The 18303-nt window shown below is 35.9% G+C and overlaps 1 protein-coding gene across 1 annotated transcript in view; it reads left to right on the top strand.

Annotated features, from left to right (window-relative positions):
• Positions 1-18303, top strand: part of Mms19 (MMS19 nucleotide excision repair protein) — a 364717-nt gene that overhangs the window by 15581 nt on the left and 330833 nt on the right. Inside the window, exons 2-4 of the mRNA XM_090393489.1 lie at positions 4278-4326; positions 16229-16332; positions 16593-16678. Coding sequence (XP_090249615.1) covers positions 4278-4326; positions 16229-16332; positions 16593-16678 — 239 coding nt within the window. The remainder of the gene's footprint in view (positions 1-4277; positions 4327-16228; positions 16333-16592; positions 16679-18303) is intronic.

Below are 18303 nucleotides of genomic sequence, written 5' to 3' on the forward strand. Positions count from 1 at the left end.
AAGGCATAAGAAGAAATATTTATATAATAAAAAAGTTATTTACTGTGGCATACCTGTTATTCTATAGTTATGGATACTTCACAGGTGTCACTATATGAGAAAATCTAAATGGAGTGATGCAGCCAGATGTGCCTTAGAAGACAAATTTAAGATCTGTCAGTATTGGGGTGTTGACAAGTGACAAACTAATTCAGAAGAAAATTGTTAATAGGAAATTAGTAATTATGTAAACTAAATCATGCAGTGATGTCATGCTATCCCTGTACCTTGAAGGTACATATCAGTGATTTGATAACGAGAACTGCAACTGACCGACTTTGTCTTGTTACTCAAGTTACTGTTTCCAGCAACATCTGAAAGCAACCTTCTATAATTAGAAGGTTGCTTTCTTACAATTTTAGCAATGTGACCCCAGAAACTTAAAGTTCTGGGGTCACATTGCTAAAATTGTAAGAACATTCCAATGGATTATGGCAATAATGAAGAGAACATTGACATACAAAAGCAAAGATATTATGGTTCCCTTGTATAAGGCTTTGATCAGGCCACACTACTGTGCACAGATTTGGCTGCCTGGTTTTCAGGGGGATGTATTGTAGAGTCCAGAGAAGATTTACCAAGGTTTTTTATTTTTATTTTATTATTTATATATATATATATATATAAAAGCAGTTGTAAAACTAAGGATAAAATAAATACTGGCATAAAGATAAATGGTGAGCAAGTCATGTCTATGAGATTTGCTGATGACATAGCCCTTGTAGCAGAAAACAGAAGAACGTTAAAAACAATACTAGAATTACTAAATAATAACCTCAAAAAATATAAAATGAAAATCAACACGGAAAAGACTAAAATCCTTGTTACGGGCAAAACCCCTATCAATGTAAAGCATATAGACATCAATGGGAAACAAATAAAACAACTAAAAAGCTTTAAATAATTAGGAAGCCTAATAACAGAAGATGGCAGAACAAGAGAAGACGTAAGATCAAGAATAAACAATGCAAAAGCCTAATTCTCTAAGATGTGAAAACCATTTTAACAGGAAACCTCAATCTACAAATGAATTAAAAAATTAACAAAGACATTGATTGGAATAAATATGTTAAATCATTAGAGCAGGACCACAAAGAATAGGTTTTAACATTTTCAGGCAGCTACAAACAGCAGAAAATGACCAATTAAGAAATAATCTAATTTCCAAAGCTGATTGGATAGAACAAACACTATAAAACATTGTAGAATTAAAAACAAGAAATGCAAAACAATGACAAAACTCACAAAATTGAAGATATCAATACATAGGAAAATACAGAAGAAATAGCAATGGAAGAATTAGAAAAAGAATTTAAAAACTCAAGAAATAGAAAAAGCCCAGGCCTGGATGGAATTTCAATTGAAGGTGAGTTAGCCGATCTCATACGGAGGTAGCAGGGTTTTTCCCCTCCCGGAAACTCGGGCTTTTCATCCCGCATACAGACAAATCGGCCCTTTAGAACACACACAATTTACAGACAAAAATACTAGCTGTGGTGGTGGTGGTCATGGTCGTGAGCAGTAGATGGCATTGATGTAGGTAATTGGTAGTAGAGGTTCAGTGTAGTAGTGGAGACGGAGTGTTGTATAGTAGGTGTCTCCTCCCGCGATGAGTCTTCCGCCTCCTTGGAGGTGTCACGAACAATAATAATAATATGCGTTGAGCTCTTTAAATATGCAGACAATAGCTTAAAAGAAAACCTACTTTGCATCATCTTAAACTCTTCAATAATATGTAGAAATATCAAAAAGATCCCAAAAGAATGGGAAACTGGAGCAGTAATAAATATTCAGAAAAAAGGTCCCAAGGACAAATGTGGAAATTACAGAGGCATTACTCTCTTAATAACAGCATCTAAACTAATATGCAAACATTTTAAAGAACAGACTAATTAAATATACCGAGATATTTAGAAGAAGAACAGTGTGGTTTTAGAAGAGGGAGAGGATGCACAGATCACAGAAAAAAGAAAAGAATTTAATCTGCCCACTTTTCTTCTATTTGTTGACTATGAAAAGGCGTATGATAACCGAACAGAAATCTACTCTGGAAAATATTACAAGACGATAAAATACCTCCTCCATTAATAAAAGCAATAAAAAGTCTATACAGAGAAACAAAAATTTGCAGATGGAACATTATCAGAACCTATAACTATAAATAAAGGAGTGAGACAAGGTTGTGGCTTATCCCCAATCCTATTCAACATTTATATAAACAGAATCCTAAAAGAATGGAAAACAACTATCCAAGATGGAATTAAACTAACAAATAATAAACAGTTAAATACAACAGTTTATGCAGATGATCAAGTACTAATTTCAAATTCAGAAGATAAACTACAAATTGCAACTAACCATCTAAATGAAATAGCAAAAAATGTTTAAATGAAAATATCTGAAACAAAAGCTATGGCAATGTGTGGAAACCCCATTCAAAAAGTCTTATGCTTAACAATAAAATAATAGAACAAGTTACAGAATTCAAATACTTGGGAAATATAATCTCGCAATACAATACTGATTCACAATTAGAAGCAAGACTACAAATTTACTACAAAACAAAGAAATAAAGACTAGAAGCAGATGAAGTATCTAAGACCTCTCCTGGGGCTCACTAGATTAGATAAAAAAAGAAAAACATAGAAATAAGAGAACGATTAGATACAAAAAACATCATACAAGAAATAGAAGAATATCAGCAAAATTGGCTGCACCACATAGAAAGGATGAATAACAAAGGATTCCCAAATTAGCATATAAATATAAAGCTACAGGAAGAAGAGACTGTAGACGTCCAAGATTAAGGTTGAAAGATCAACTTCATCTGCAGAGCAGGAACAGGGCATAAAAAGCCTATACCTGAATTACTCAGACGACGACATTGATTCCTGGATTCTAGGCAGAGAAGATTGGAAGCTTTTGAAATGTGGTGCTGGCGTCGCATGAACAGAATAAAATGGAGAACAGAGAAAAAATCAAATGAACAAGTCCTGAGAAAGATAAGTAATCAATCAAAATTAGAAGGGATAGGTGGTATGGACATATACTTCATCATGATGGACTTGTGAAAAGAATAACTGAAGGCAAAATGGCAAGCAAAAGAAGAGGCAGACCAAGGAAAAGCTTTGTTGACTATAAATCAAAGAAAGCACGGGCCTAAGGAGCTACCAGGATATTAAGAAGAAAGCCAATGAAAGGACGGAATGGAGGAAATTGCTACTGAGCTACCAGTCCCAAGACTGATGCAACTGGTGATGATGATGATGAAGCAGTTGTAAAATTGTTTTTATAACTGCTCTGGAGTTTGACTAAGCAAAAAATAAAATAAAATAATAATAATACTTGTTAGTATTTATTTATTTATTTTATTTTATTTTTTGAGATTCTGATCCTAAGTTACTTATGTAAAAACCTTAGTACTCGCTTTAGTTCAAGGAAAGACTGAAGGCCTTGTTACATCATTCTGATTTAAATTGTAATGACAGCTTATCAATGCCAAAAGTTTCGAACAGCCTTCTTCACAGTTTTATATAAATAAACAACTTCCACTGTTCAAAAACAACAGGCAGCAGGTTCCTCCTTTCATATTTACATTCCTAGTATTCCTAGTTAATGCAGTGCGTAAGGAGAAACCACTTTCTGATTTTTATCCTGTGCAGCTATTATTATAATTTTTTTCATCAAATCTCCAGAGCAGTTAGGCTTATCTTAATTTATCTACCATGCAGCACATCTGGTTAGCTGGTTAAATGGTTAGCTGATTGTAACTATTCTGCCCTGTTTCAATTGTTTTTTTCTTTTACATGGAAATTTTCAGTTTGAAATATTTTGATCTATCACCTATGAAATATTTTAAGTATGATTGAATATATATATATATATATATATATATTTTTTTTTTTTTTTTTTTTTGTTACTACTAATGATATAAATTGTCTGAAACAGTGTGAGTTCTGAGGTTGATTTTATTGAATTGTGTGATTAAATGAGTTTCCATGAGAGAAACCCTACTTGCTCATTTGTCTATGCTAGACTTGGAAACTAGTCAAAGAAAGGCTAAGAAAAGGTTTCTCTACTTGATGACTAGAATCAAGTTTAGAAGAGTCTTTCTTTAGGCGGCCTAGTGCTATGGATGCAAATGTCATTTCCACAATTGTATTTTATTAATGAAATTTATTAATTTTTTATATTGCAACTAAATTGCTCCTTATCTCATAACTGATATTTTATTGTAGCAATTCAAGACAAAGATGTAACATTACATACAGTTGTAGAAAAACTGGAGTAAGTATTTAGCTTGAAATTGCATTAATAATCTATAAAATTATAAAAGCAAGTTTATATGAGTTTTCCTTAAAGAATTGGTAAATTATTGATTTTTTTTATTATTTTTCTTACTATCATCAAGTGACTAGTGATTAGAAAATTTTGATCCTAAGTTGCTTATGTAAAAACCTCAGTACTCGCTTTGGTTCAAGGAAAGACTGAAGGCCTTGTTGCATCATTCTGATTTAAATTGTAATGACAGCTTATCAATGCCAAAAGTTTCGAACAGCCTTCTTCACAGTTTTATATAAATATATAAAGCGCCTCCGTAGCGCAATTGGAAGAACGACGGTACATTGCGCCCTTCGATTGGAATAGGCCTAAGTTCGATTCTCGTCGCGACGGGAGGAATCTTTATCTGGTCGATTTCAATCGAAGGTGAGTTAGCCGATCTCATATGGAGGTAGCAGGGTTTTTTCTCCCGGAAACTCGGGTTTTTCATCCCGCATACATACAAATCGGCCCATCAGAACACACGCAATTTACAGACAAAAATTACTAGTTGTGGTGGTGTTGGAAGTGGGCGGTAGATGGCGTTGATGGAGAGTTAGGTGTAGAGAGAATTGTAGATGTCCTCCCACGATGAGTCTTCGGACTCCTTGGAGGTATCAGGAATAATAATAATAATAATAATATCATCTTGTTTTCTGTTTCTTCCTGAACTTCTCTCTTGGAGTAAAATTTCTGCTTAACATAATATTGTTGTGTTGGGATGTTCTTTCTTTACAACACTATGCTACTGATTTTCTTTGCACAATAACTCTTGTCTTGCTTACAGTTTCAAGCAGCCTTCACTTAGTTGGTTTTCATTTGCTGGCTTCCATTTTTAGTAAGAAATAGCAATAAACACAGTAATATAAAATAAAAATAAAATAAAGTTCCAGGAATAATAAAAAACCTGCTGCTATGAAGACAAATCCTTTGGTTAATAGAATTATTCATGGGCAATTACAATAAAGACAATTCATCAGTAAAATGAGGAGGGAATGAGAATATACAAGATGTGGAAACAATATTAAAAATATTAGAAAGGAAATATGAATGGAGAGAAGTAAAAAAAAAAAAAGTAGAACAAAGAGACAGAAAGTGAGAAAATGGTGGCTTTGGACTTAGGAATAAACAGACATGTAAAAGAAAATTGCTTAAATGAAAGAACTAAAAACTAAGTTATTTGGTATGGACTACTGATAAAAGCTACTGGAGAGAGATTGAGGGCCCATGGCTCTCTATTGGCATGCTCTCCCCCCCCCTCCCTCCAGTAATTCTGCTTGTCAAGCCAAGTACACAGTTTTGTTGGGCCAATCCTATGGTCTTACTGGAAGTTTGCATTAGTGTCCAGAAAATAATATATATTAAATTGTTCTTTTACTTGGCCCATTCTTTTAGAAGTGGCATCCTTTTACATATTCTTTTTAATCTTTTCTGTGAGTTTTAATTCAGTTTAGTTAGTATTTGCTGACTTTGTCGGAAGAGTGAGCATCACTTCTCTTGCTCTAATATGCAGTGGGTTTGAATTCCACTTTATGCATGAATATTTGCAGTGCCTTGAGGTGGTTGATAGTTTTTGTCACTTACTGTAAGACAACCATCCTGTTTATTGGCAGTCTTGAAAAAAAGTACCATGTATATTCTCTAAGCAGGGAAGCTGGATTATTTAACCCCTTAGCCCACCCACGGCACTAAACTTGTATGTTTAGCATCATAGGTTTACCACTTTTCATTATTGTGATTTTTACATTGTGCATTTTAGTATTATGGATTAGAGATATTCTAGTTTCTTTATCCTAGAGACCAAACATTTTACCTTTTTCAAGCCACTAAAGGCCTGCAGTAAGCAAGATGGTGGTCTGACACTGGGTGATCAAAATTGTTGTGAGGGCTGGATTTAAGGTTGTTGGGGTCCTAAGCTATAACTTTTAAAAGTCCACTGATTAAATGTTTTCTGAGTAACGTCATCTATACTGGGGCATAGCCCCCCCCTTTGTAATGTGAGGCATTAAGCTATAGTATGCATAAATCTAGCCCTGATTGTTACCACCCAAAGACATTCACAAACATATGCCTACAATGGGATTTGAATCCAAGCCCGTTATTGGATAAGCGACCCTATCCACTCTGTGAACCAGGCTGGTCAACTTGACACATATTATTATCTATAATAATCTCTCAATTATCTAACTGGAAAGCATTTGCTGTTGGATAACAGAAGTGTTGGATAGCTGAAGGTACATTTTATATGGCACTGTATTGCAAGTTGGTTGACACAAATGAGTTGAATTCATTTGAAGCTGGATAATTGAGAAATCACTGTTTTTGTAAATATTTTTTATTTTATGCTTACACTTTTGCACTCAATTAGTTCAACTAATAAAAATGTGTTTCATGTCATACAAAAGTGTGGGATATGTGAAAGACTTTTGTATGTAATTTTGTCATTGACATTGCTTTCCACAACATGTCATGAAATTAGAGAAATGTGATGATAGTTGATTCTAAAATTTGCTCCTGATTCCTTATTCAGTTTGCACAAAGAATAAAAAAGTCTACCCATTTTAAATGTGAAACGGGTGTGAATTTTCCTCTAGTCTCTTTTCATTCTGCTTATGAATAAGCAAGGTGGGAAGAGAGAATCCGTAGCAAATTTTAGGCTAAACCTGGATAATGAGATAATAATCTCTCTACAGATTTGAGACAGTCAAAAAATTGCATTGCCTCAAATCTGTAGGGAAAAACACACACATGTATGTATGAGGGTGGTTCCATGAGTTTCCGACCTAACTAATTTTTAGAGGTGATAGAAAGAAAACAACTGTCACTTTTCAACATAATCTCTCTTTACTTCAACACACTTTTCACATCTTTGAATTGACATTTTTATGCTCTTGAAAAAATAGGCTGTACTTTTGTCTGCAAAACTGCATCTCCCACCTCATTGTCATCTGCAAATTTTCTTTCTCGAAAGTCTTTCTTCAGTTTCGAGAAGAGGTAATAGTCACTGGGTGCTAGATCTGAGCTGTAGGGTGGGTGTTCGATCTCCTGAAAGCCACAGTCCTTCACTGCAGCCCTCACAACATTAGCCATATTGGACTGGAGCATTGTTGTGAAACAGGCAAACATTATAACTCAGCATTCTCAATCCATGATTCCCATTTGGAAAGAGGATCATAATAAAGGTCCATGGTTTCATCCCCAGTAACAATGGATTCGAGCGCTTCTGATTCCCTTGGCAAAACTCTTAAAACTTGTGGGAATAGGTCACATGATGCTCCTGAAATTAAGAAAGAAGTCGGGGCTTCTTTCTTAATTTCTCGAAAGTCTTTCTTCAGTTTTGAGAAGAGGTAATAGTCACTGGGTGCTAGATCTGAGCTGTAGGGTGGGTGTTCGATCTCCTGGAAGCCGCAGTCCTTCACTGCAGCCCTCACAACATTAGCCATATTGGACTGGAGCATTGTTGTGAAACAGGCAAACACTATAACTCAGCATTCTCAATCCATTGATTCCCATTTGGAAAGAGGATCATAATAAAGGTCCATGGTTTCATCCCCAGTAACAATGGATTCCAGCGCTTCTGATTCCCTTGGCAAAGCTCTTAAAACTTGTGGGAATAGGTCACATAATGCTCCTGAAATTAAGATAGAAGTCGGGGCACCCATCTTGCACACCTTAGTCATGTGAAGCTTCTTGTAAATGATGCAAAGACAGTTGTTATAGAAAGCCCCAACCTTGTTGAGATTTCTTTGAGCTTTAGCCATCTGCCATTGAACAGTTCCTCCTCAACAAGGGGAGATGTTTTCCTCAGTCATCACTTGCACTGCTGACCGTCACAAGGATCATCTTTGATGTTCTCTCTTTTCCTATGTGAAACTGTTTAGCCCATTCCCTCATGGTGGAATATGAAGGAGAAGCTTCCCCATATACCACCCAATCGCACTTGGAGAAAGCCCTTCTTTGGTGAAAAACTTTATCTCAGCATATTACTAAATTTTTAACATTACATCCACTTAGCATGCCATATGTTAGTCAAACAAGTGCCTCCAAGTGATTGAATCAGGTGGAGAGTGTACACTAAGCTCCCTATATTTTCAAAGCAAATTAGATGGTGCTATCTGTCACGCATAGCAATTTTTAAATTGCTGCAAATTTTGCATGTGTGTGTGTTTATTTATTTATTTTATTATTATTATTATTATTTTTACAGATTTCAAATTTGGAAAAATATACATATATATTTATTTTCCTTAAGTTGTATTTCCCTTTTTATATATTGGTAGTATGAGAGCTCTTCTCCAATTATCTGGAATTCAAACCTCTGATCAGGACTTGGGAATTATGCAATGTAGCCACTGTAAAATTTTTATACCTCCATATTAGAGCATTTATAGTCAAATTCCAGAGCCTGTGTAGCTCAGTGGATGTGGCGTTTGCACACCACGGCGCTTGGCAGCACGAAGGAAGACTTGGTTTCGAGTCTAGTCGGCGACTAGAGGAAATTTTTCTAAGCCTTTTTTCAACCGGTTCCCAAGTTAGTCGATCTCTGGCACGGGCAAGCAGGTTTTTCCTCCCGGAAACTCGGGTTTTTCGTCCTGTAAACTCAAGAAAATCGACCGTAGAACCCACATTATTTCAGACAGTAAATATATTGTGTTAGGGACCACGAGATGGCGGCACATTTGAGCCGTCTCTCTTCACTGTGTACCACTTAATTAGTGATAGCCTTGGGCCATCTATCTCTGATTGGGTACCAACCAGTGGAGATTGAACTGCCCACTCAGTCTCCAAAAGTTAGATAGGGCTAAATGGCCTCGCCTACTCCCGTATACAGGAATAAAAAGGCGTTAGCTGATTTTTTTTTTTTTATAGTCAAATTCCATCTATTCCAGCCACCTTTCCACATGTTAGATTTTGATTGCTTTTTCTACTTCAGTTATTAATATGTATTCTTGACTGAATTTCTGTTGATTGTTTCATTTAATAATCTTTCAAAGCAATTACTTCAAACATCTAGAGTGTGTCAGTTTTCTGTTTTTATGTCACTTGTCAATTCTGATTCTTCTTACAGTACTATTTCCTCTAATTGTAAGCTTTTTCAGTAGTCTACAGAATATATTGCTATCTTCCTGATATTATTTTCCGTATTCTTACCAAACTCCTCCCATAACATATTTAGCTAGTTTTACATAGTACTTTCTTTCATTTTCTCTGTATCTGTTTATATGTATCTTCTCTGTATTCTCTTAGAGCATAAGCTGACTTACTTGCTGGAACTTTTTCAATTAATTTTCTTCTTCTTTTCCTTAGCTGCCTCTTTACCTTCCTGAATCCGCTATGAAGTTTTGATTTTACCATCCTTGCAGACATAATAATAAATTTAGTTTAATCCTTTATCCAAGTGTAAGCAAACAAAGTTTGCACCTGAAAATATCTTCAGGACTGAGGTAAGGTGGTGCAACATGGGGCAGCTCCGAGCAAAGGTGGACCAAGCTCTCATCACTCCTTGTCTCAGTATCTCCCATAATGCAAAGCACATCTCCTTGTGGACATGTATACTGCTATGCATTAAGTATTTGCCTGTTGGCAACCTGTATAGGTAAATATGACCTCTCCTATTGCTTCTGCCTTAGTATCTCCACGTTTGGGTCTGCCTCCCACCGATGAGACCTCAATAAAGGTCGAAACCGGTCTGGGTAGTGGCCCTTCCCTTAATGCATAGCAGTATACATGTCTGCAAGGAGATGTGCTTCGCATTATGGGAGGTATTGAGACAAGGAGTGATGAGAGCTTGGTCCACCTTTGCTCGGAGTTGCACCACCTTACCTCAGTCCTGAAGATATTTTAAGGCACAAACTTTGTTTGCTTACACTTGGATAAAGGATTAAACTAAATTTATTATAGTCTAACCAAGTGCAAAATAAACTTCCAACATCCTTGCAGACATCCTTACTATATGCCTCTGGCTGAATCAATCAATGTTTGCTTTGGGGGTTTCCCACTGAATCTCCAAGGTTTGGCTTTTGTTTTCATATTTATTTTATGAATAATGGTGAAATTAGATGTTTGAAAGTAGAGGTAATATAGTGTATGCAAAGTTGCTGAGGCAAAAGTTCAGGAGAATGTAGAAGACCTGTATATAGAAATAGCTTGCTTGCATATAGTCCTTCACAGAAAGACTGCAGAAACTGCAAGAGATTAATCAAACTAAGAACAGCAAAAAAAAATCAAGAGATCTAAATCTAAAAAGAAAATTATAAGAATAAATGAGAAAAAGAGTGTAAGCAGATTATTTTTTACAGTAATTCTATGATAAAGGAATTAGTTCATGAAAGTGCTACAAAATCTTGTTTCCCTGGTGCAAAAATTTATTAATTTTCCCATTATATTAGTAATGCTGTTAGAATGCATAAAGGGAAGGTGAAAGAATTTATTGTTGTGGCTGGAACCAATGACCTGAGAGGTGAGAAGTATTACTGTATAAGGGAGAATGTGAAAGATTTATTGGAAGAAGTGAAAAAGAAAAGCGAGAAGGTGAAGCTTGTGAGTCTGCTGCCATGCTATAATAGAGGTGAACTGAGAAGGAGGTCGATGATAGTCAATCATAACAGATTGTACAGAAGGAATTATATAGAGTTTGATGGATGTAAAGATTTGTACAATGCCGACAGACTACAATTAAATGGATTTGGAGTTAGGTGCCTAGAGAACTTTGTTCACTGAGAATGTGGAAGCAAAAAGTTAGGAAAACTAAAGAAATTAGGGCAGATGCAGATGAGTGTATTGTGAAAGCACCCATAAAGCAAATGAGTGCGAGAATGACCAACAAGTTCAGAATCTAGTCTCTCAAGCAAACATATATTGAATAGGATAATCAATTCAGAAAGTAAGTGGTTGGGGGCCTACAGGGATGCTGCAGTTCTATATATTAATGCCAAAAGTATCAGGAGCAAGAGGGGAGGAGTTTTCGGATTGGTTAGTGCAACTTTGCCAAACGTTATAGGCTTTAGTGAGACATGGCTAATAGCAGATGATGTAGTTACAGAGATAGAATGTGGCGTATTTAATATCTTCAGGGAGGATAGCAGATGAATTGCAGCTAATAAGAGTAGCAGTCATTTGGGTAGATGGCAGTTTTTTAGGGTCAGTCTTGTGTGAAATTGAACCCATTAGAACAAAATATAACATTGGTTGCTGCCGTATGCCAGGGATGATGTGGAAGACATGTATCAGCATATTAGTACAATGAGCACAAGTTGAGTAATTATTCTGGGGGACTTCAACTTTAGAGACAGATTGCAAGGAGGAAAGATCATGTGGCAAGAAGGAAATGGATTTGTACACTTACTGAGAGATGATTACTGGAAGCAGAATGTGACCAAGGGGACTCAAGGTATGAGGGTGTTGGATCTTGTTATAGGATCAAAAAACCTGTCCATAACTGAGATGGCTATATTTTCTCCAGTCAAGGAAAGTGATCATGTGGTGTTGACTTGGAAAGTAGAAAAATGTGGAAATTCCAGTTAAGAAGGAGTGTACATGGAACTACATTATAATACACTTAGGAGGCAGCTTGAAGCAGTACCATGGCATAAAGATCTGCAAGGGAAGGATGTTGCAGTGCATGGAGGATAGTCAAAGGGGGGGGGTATCTAGAGGAAGCAATATCACACTATACTCAATGTCAGGAGGGTATGTCAGGTGGACGAGTAGTATCATTAAACATGAGTAAACAAAGAAAATGTTACAATTTAGAGCCAAGAGGCTATTTTTTTCAGGGATGTAAATTAAGTTAAGGGGATAATAAATCCCTCATTATTTTAAAGCCGAATAAGAAACTCGAAGATCGAAATCTTCTTCAGCATGAAACTCTTAGATTTCGATCTTCGAGTTTCTTATTCAGCTTTAAAATAATGAGGGATTTATTATCCCCTTAACTCAAAGAAAATGTTATGGAGGGCAATATAAGGAGAAAGGTGACCAGCATAGTAAGGAAGGCAAAATCAGATTATAAGAAGAAATTAGCCAAACAGGCAAAAGGAAATCCTAAAGAGTTTTTTTCGTTACAATGACTATGGAAGAATAACTTTGATGAGTGCAGATAGTAATGAAATAATGCAGGCAGATGAAACTGTTAAGCTACTGAGTGATCATTTTGCAAGGTTATATCATCCAATTGAAGATATTGTTATGACAGAGGTGAGATGGACTGATGTGAGAACAGAGGTTGAAGAATTGGAAATACTTAGTATATTGAAGAATCTGAATGCAAATACAGCTGTGGGATTGGCTGGGATATCAACTTGTGTTTTAAAAGAATGCACAAGAAAAGTGGCAATGTTTTTAACTAGGCTGTTTAATTTAAGTCTCAGCTCTGGCAAAGTCCCAAGAGAGCAGGAGGAGAAGAAAATAATTCCTTTGCATAAAGGTAGATCTAAGTCTGTGGTAGCAAATTATAGACAGATTAGTATCTAGGAGTGGTGGTAAAACTACTGGTCAAGATGGTCAAAAAGAGAATTCAGAAATGGGTAGATAAGAATATGATACTCTGTGAGGGGCAGCATGACTCTGTGAAGGGTCAGTCATTTCTTAATCTATTAATTTTTTATAATAGAGTAACAGTTGAGTTGGATAAAAGGAATGGCTACACTATAATACTGCTGGATTTTGCAAAGGTGTGTGACAGGATATGCATGGAACTCTGTTACTTGCAACAGATGGAGATGGATAGGAAACTAGTGATATAGATAGAAGGGTGGGTGATGGACAGATACTAGTGGTGTGCTGCTGGGCTCTGTGCTTAGACTGCTGGTGTTTAATTTGTACATAAATGGTATAGGAAATAATTGAAGGGAGATATTCAGTTGTTTGCTGATGATGCAAAGTTGGGTAGGGTAATAGTTAATCATGGTTATGTAGAGAGCTTGCAGGATGATTAAATAGGCTGTATGGATAAAATGTCTGCACGGTTAGCCTAGTGGCTTTGCGCTTCGCAAAGGAAGGATTGTCCTAGGTTCGATTCCCGTCAACAACGTGAAGAGCTCAAGGATCTTCCTCAACCATAGCCAAGTTAGCTGGTCTTGGGCGTGGACAGCAGGATTTTTTTCTCGCCAGTTTATCTGGTTTTTTTCAACCTGCAAGCAGGCAAACCGGTCTGAGGACACACACGGATTCAGTCAGGAATACTGACCCAGCCATAAGTCTGATTCGTCAGCCTATGCCGGTTCTGGAGCCTAGATAAAATTTGGGGGGACTAGATGGTACCGTGAACTCCCTTAAAAAGGGGGAATGCTGTATCATCACACAGAATTTATTTATTTATTTATTTATAGATAAAACATAATGGATGTCAGTTTAATGTGGAAAAGTATAAAGTTATGCATTTTGGGATGCAAAGATTGCAAGCTGTGCACTGAGGGAACTGTGCCCCAGGAAATTGATGAAATCGGGAATTTGTGGGTAGTAGTAGATAGAGAGCTGAAGTTTAGAGAGCATATTATTAAAGTAGCCAGGGTAGCTCACGTGATCACTTGGTTATTGAAGAATACACTACCAAGCAGAGGTAAAGGAGTTATCATTCCTCTTTTAAAGCCTTGATCTCTGATTTCAGCATTTGGCTGGGGGGGGGGGATAGGAAGTCGTCCCTGTTGAGTAATAGTGTGGTTAGTCAGTGCATGAGGACTTGATTTTTTCCTTGGAAAGTGGTGAATGAATGGAACGAGTTGGCCGAATCAGTTGTGAATACTTTGTCTGTTATTAGTTCCAAGAAGAGAGATAATAGATATTATATTGATAGTTTCGATCTCCCACGATAAGTCTTAGGACCCCTTGGAAGTGCCCATACAGTAGTAGTAACAATAATATTTGTGTATGCAAGTCTACAGTTCACCTCTGAACGCTGCTCAACTTTCGTTTTAAAACTTTCTTACATCCTTTTCTTTTTTTTGGTATGTTATTCAATTTATCGTGATGAGAACTAAATGGTGTGACTGGTTCTATCAAGAAGTCTCATTTTTTATGACATAGTAGTTTGACAGCATGTTGGTGGTTTAATGGATTATTAACAGCACTGGGAAAGGATTAAAAATTATTTTAATTCTTCCGGTATTTTGTCTATTTTGTCACTAAGACAGCTTTAGGAAATACAAACTAACACACACACACACACACACACACACACACACACACACACACACACAGAGTCCTATCTAGGTGGGACACCCTCTATAGGCAATTGTATGAGGCTTAGTTGTAAATTGGGATCTCTAAAGATTAATGTTTCTCAAATTTTGGGAAGTTTCTTGCATCTCTGTTTATTTGAATTCAGTTAATTTTTGAGGTCAGCTGCAGATTCCAAAGCAGTCTTTCTTTTCTAATTTACTGTGTGCATAGCGTTTTTTCCAGAAGATCCTATGGGTGGTAATCCAATGCATGGTCCTTAAGACCAGGTTGACCATTTTCGTGATTGCAGATGTATTTTTTGGGTTCATGTGTTTGGATATTTGCTGATTTACCTGTGCAATGTATGACAGTTTGCAGGTTCAGTGAACTTTGTATACACTTTAGGAACTGAGAGAGGAGGGAGCTGATCTTTAGTGGAATGAATAAGGGTAGCAAGTTTCAGGTAGGTGGGACTTAAATAAAAGTTGTTCAGAGGTTGTATTTTTAAAGTACCTGGCTATCTTTTTCTGATGTACCTTGGAAATAGGGGATGGTGATGACATTCCTAAAATCCTTCTGAAGAGTAGTCATGGCCTGGGATAGTGGATAATTTTTTTTTAATTCTGTAGGAACTAGCTATTGGATAAGGTGTTCTGTATTTTGTTTGAGTTTTGTTGAAAGAGAGATTCCATTGGAAACAAAGATTGCAGGCTCTGTTGGTGAAAGTTTTAATGATGTCATATTGTCGAGTGGGGGGGGAAGTTTCTGAATGTATCTGCCTGTGTGAGTAGGTTTTCCTGTATACAGTGAAGGAGAGGTTATCATTTGGATAGTGTGTAACTAAGGTGTCTATGAAGAGTAGACTATTGTTAGTTGCCTTTTTCGTTGTAAAGTGGATTCTTGGATGTAGGCCATTGAGATAATAGACGAAAGAGTAATGTGTCTGGGCCATGAGGCCTTCACCTACATATCTTAACTGGATAGAAAGTTTGAGGGGAGGCATAGTCTATGGCTCATTTTTCAAAATTTTCCATGTAAAAATTGGTGAAAGGATGAACCCTTAGGAGTTCCCTCTATCTGTTTGTGAATTTTGTTCTTCCTCAGGGCTTCACATTTTGTGCACAAAATGTGGAACAAAAGAACAAAACTAGAGCTCAACATCAGCAGAGTTCAAAATACCATCTTGTGCTCTGCTGATGTGAAGTTCAGATTTGTTTCAGTAGTTTTTTTTTTACTCTTTGCCTTTGTTCTCCTGATGAATACAACAGGATCATTGTTTAATTGGGTGATACCCTACTGACCTGAAATTCTCTCATGTTGTACCATTATGTTAATTTAAACCAATAACAATACAATTTTGTTAGCTAAATCCCAGATTTAAAAATTAATTTTGATTTCAATCAAACATTTGTAATTGCAGAATTACAATATCTAGATCACAGTAGCTGAAAACAGGTCAGAGGTTCTTAAAAAAAAGAAAAAAAGTGCAACGTTTAGTTACTCATGGGGGAGAGAGAGAATGAGAGAGAGGTATCCTCCAAGCAGCCATGCAGAAATTGCCATTTGATGCAAATACACTGTTGTATCTCTCATACAGTTGGAAAGAAATGTTATAATGATAAAATAAAGAAGTCTTGATAATTTTTAATATTTTTATTTTGCTCTGAATGACATTTGTTTCTATTATTTAATGAGCTGTTTTTCTTAAAAGGTCTCTTTTGATAAGCACTAATGCTTCCCTGAGAAAGAGAGGAACCCATATTCTAGTTTCTGTGCTTCAGGATCTCTCACTAGATTTTCTTCAAGCTGCTGAAAGTAAGTATTTTGTTTCTTGAATCCTGAATCTCCACTCCTTTGTGTGTGTGTTGTGTTGTTGTAAGGAAGAATATCTGAGATAGATTTTTTTCTCTCTCTAGCTTTGTTCTGATAACTATATTTTAAGTCAACTAAATGAACCTGATTTCAGTTAATTCATTACTGATTGAATTGTGAAATATTTTAGTTAATTAGAAAATGAAACTTTGCCAGTCAAAAATTTTATTGATTGAGAACTGTTTGAAATATTTCTTTTGCAGTTGAATTTCTCATAGCTTTCTTTTGTAATCGACTTCAGGATCATCATTCAGTGGTTCCTTATGTTTTATCTGGTTTCTTAACTTTGGTGAGTTATCATCTGAGTATGATTTAGTTTATCTCTAATCATGTTTTAGTTTTGCTTTTAGTTTATATTTAATCACCTAACCAACCTTCTATAAATAACTTTGTCATTATGAAATAAGATGAGGCATGGATAGAAATATAGAGAATTTCCACAGAAGTATGCTAGTATTTATATATTTATAAGCAAATATTTTTCAAATTAATTAGGTAATGGTTATTTAAACTAAGTTCAGGGCCAGATTTATTCATAAGCTAAACAAGCTGCAGCTTAGAGCCTCTCTCAGTATAGATAACCTAAAATTTATCAGTTGAGTGGGAACTCTTAAAAGTTATAGCTGAGGGCCATAACAATAACAGCCTTAAAACATTGTTTAGTGTGAGATCGCTGTCCTGCTTATTGAGTCCTGAAGTGGCTTGAAAAAGCTCCAGTGTAGTCTCTAGTGCAAGAATTCTAGACTAAGTAAAGATAAACAAGTAAATAAGTTATCCTGTCCATGGTATGCACTAATGTTCTATAAGTATGTAACCTTTTGTGGATGGGAGTCACATTAAAAAATAAAAGGACTTCAATTTTTGGCTGTTAAAATTCATCTTTCAAAATACAATTTTTTGCAATTGACTTTTCCTTTATGTATGTTATCACTGGACACTACTTAAGCTTGGTTAAGTGTCAGTGTTCTTTGTTTTAGCAAGCTTATAACATAGATCACTAACGTGTCAAAAGTAAATGAATTCTGTATTTAAATGGTACACCCTAAAATGCATAGAATCTCTATTTGATACATAACAAAATCCTTATTGACTTATGTAATGACTTCATGTGGTGCATTGGCTTGGATAATGATTTCATTAACCTTCACAAATGATAAATACTTTTACAACAGTATCTATAATCCAGAAAGAAAAAAAAATATATATATATATATATATATGAAAAATAAATTAGTTTAAATGACTATAATACCAAGAATAAAAAAAGAATAGTTTAATGCTGATATACTACTAGTTTTGTTGAAAAAATCAACTTCTTCTTCTTCAGGTATCAAAGACAAAGAATTATATAAAAAATAACAGAGACATAAAATTACATCAACAGATCTAATATAAAAGACCGTAGTACAGTTTGAACAGGAATGCTTACTGAAGTTCCAATTGAAGTTGACTACATGCGTGAGTTATCACGAGAGCACCAGTACTAGACAGTGGCAATGTGTGTGTGTGTCAGACAGATTGTAGCTAAGGCTGTTGTTTATATGGGATGAATCAAGGGATATTTCTTTAGATTTGATTATCTTTCTTTCTAGCTCGTCATAACACATATGTAAATTAGAAGTTTGCGGCCAGTCTACGAGATGTTGGTGGCCTTCATCCGCGTTAATAGAGAAGAGAACGTGGCTTGAGAGAGTGCGGTCTCTGGTCCTAGTGTAGGATATGTCTCTTCTGTGTTCCTCAATACGTAAAAGGATAGATTTAGCTGTCTGACCATAGCCAGCACTCTCTCAAGCCACGTTCTCTTCTCTGTTAACGCGGATGAAGGCCACCAACATCTCGTAGACTGGCCGCAAACTTCTAATTTACATATGTGTTATGACGAGCTAGAAAGAAAGATAATCAAATCTAAAGAAA

The sequence above is a fragment of the Typopeltis vanoorti genome, chromosome 5 (assembly GCF_054136105.1).
Source record: "Typopeltis vanoorti isolate ZY-2024b chromosome 5, IOZ_Tvanoo_1.0, whole genome shotgun sequence".
Lineage (NCBI taxonomy): Eukaryota > Metazoa > Arthropoda > Arachnida > Uropygi > Thelyphonidae > Typopeltis > Typopeltis vanoorti.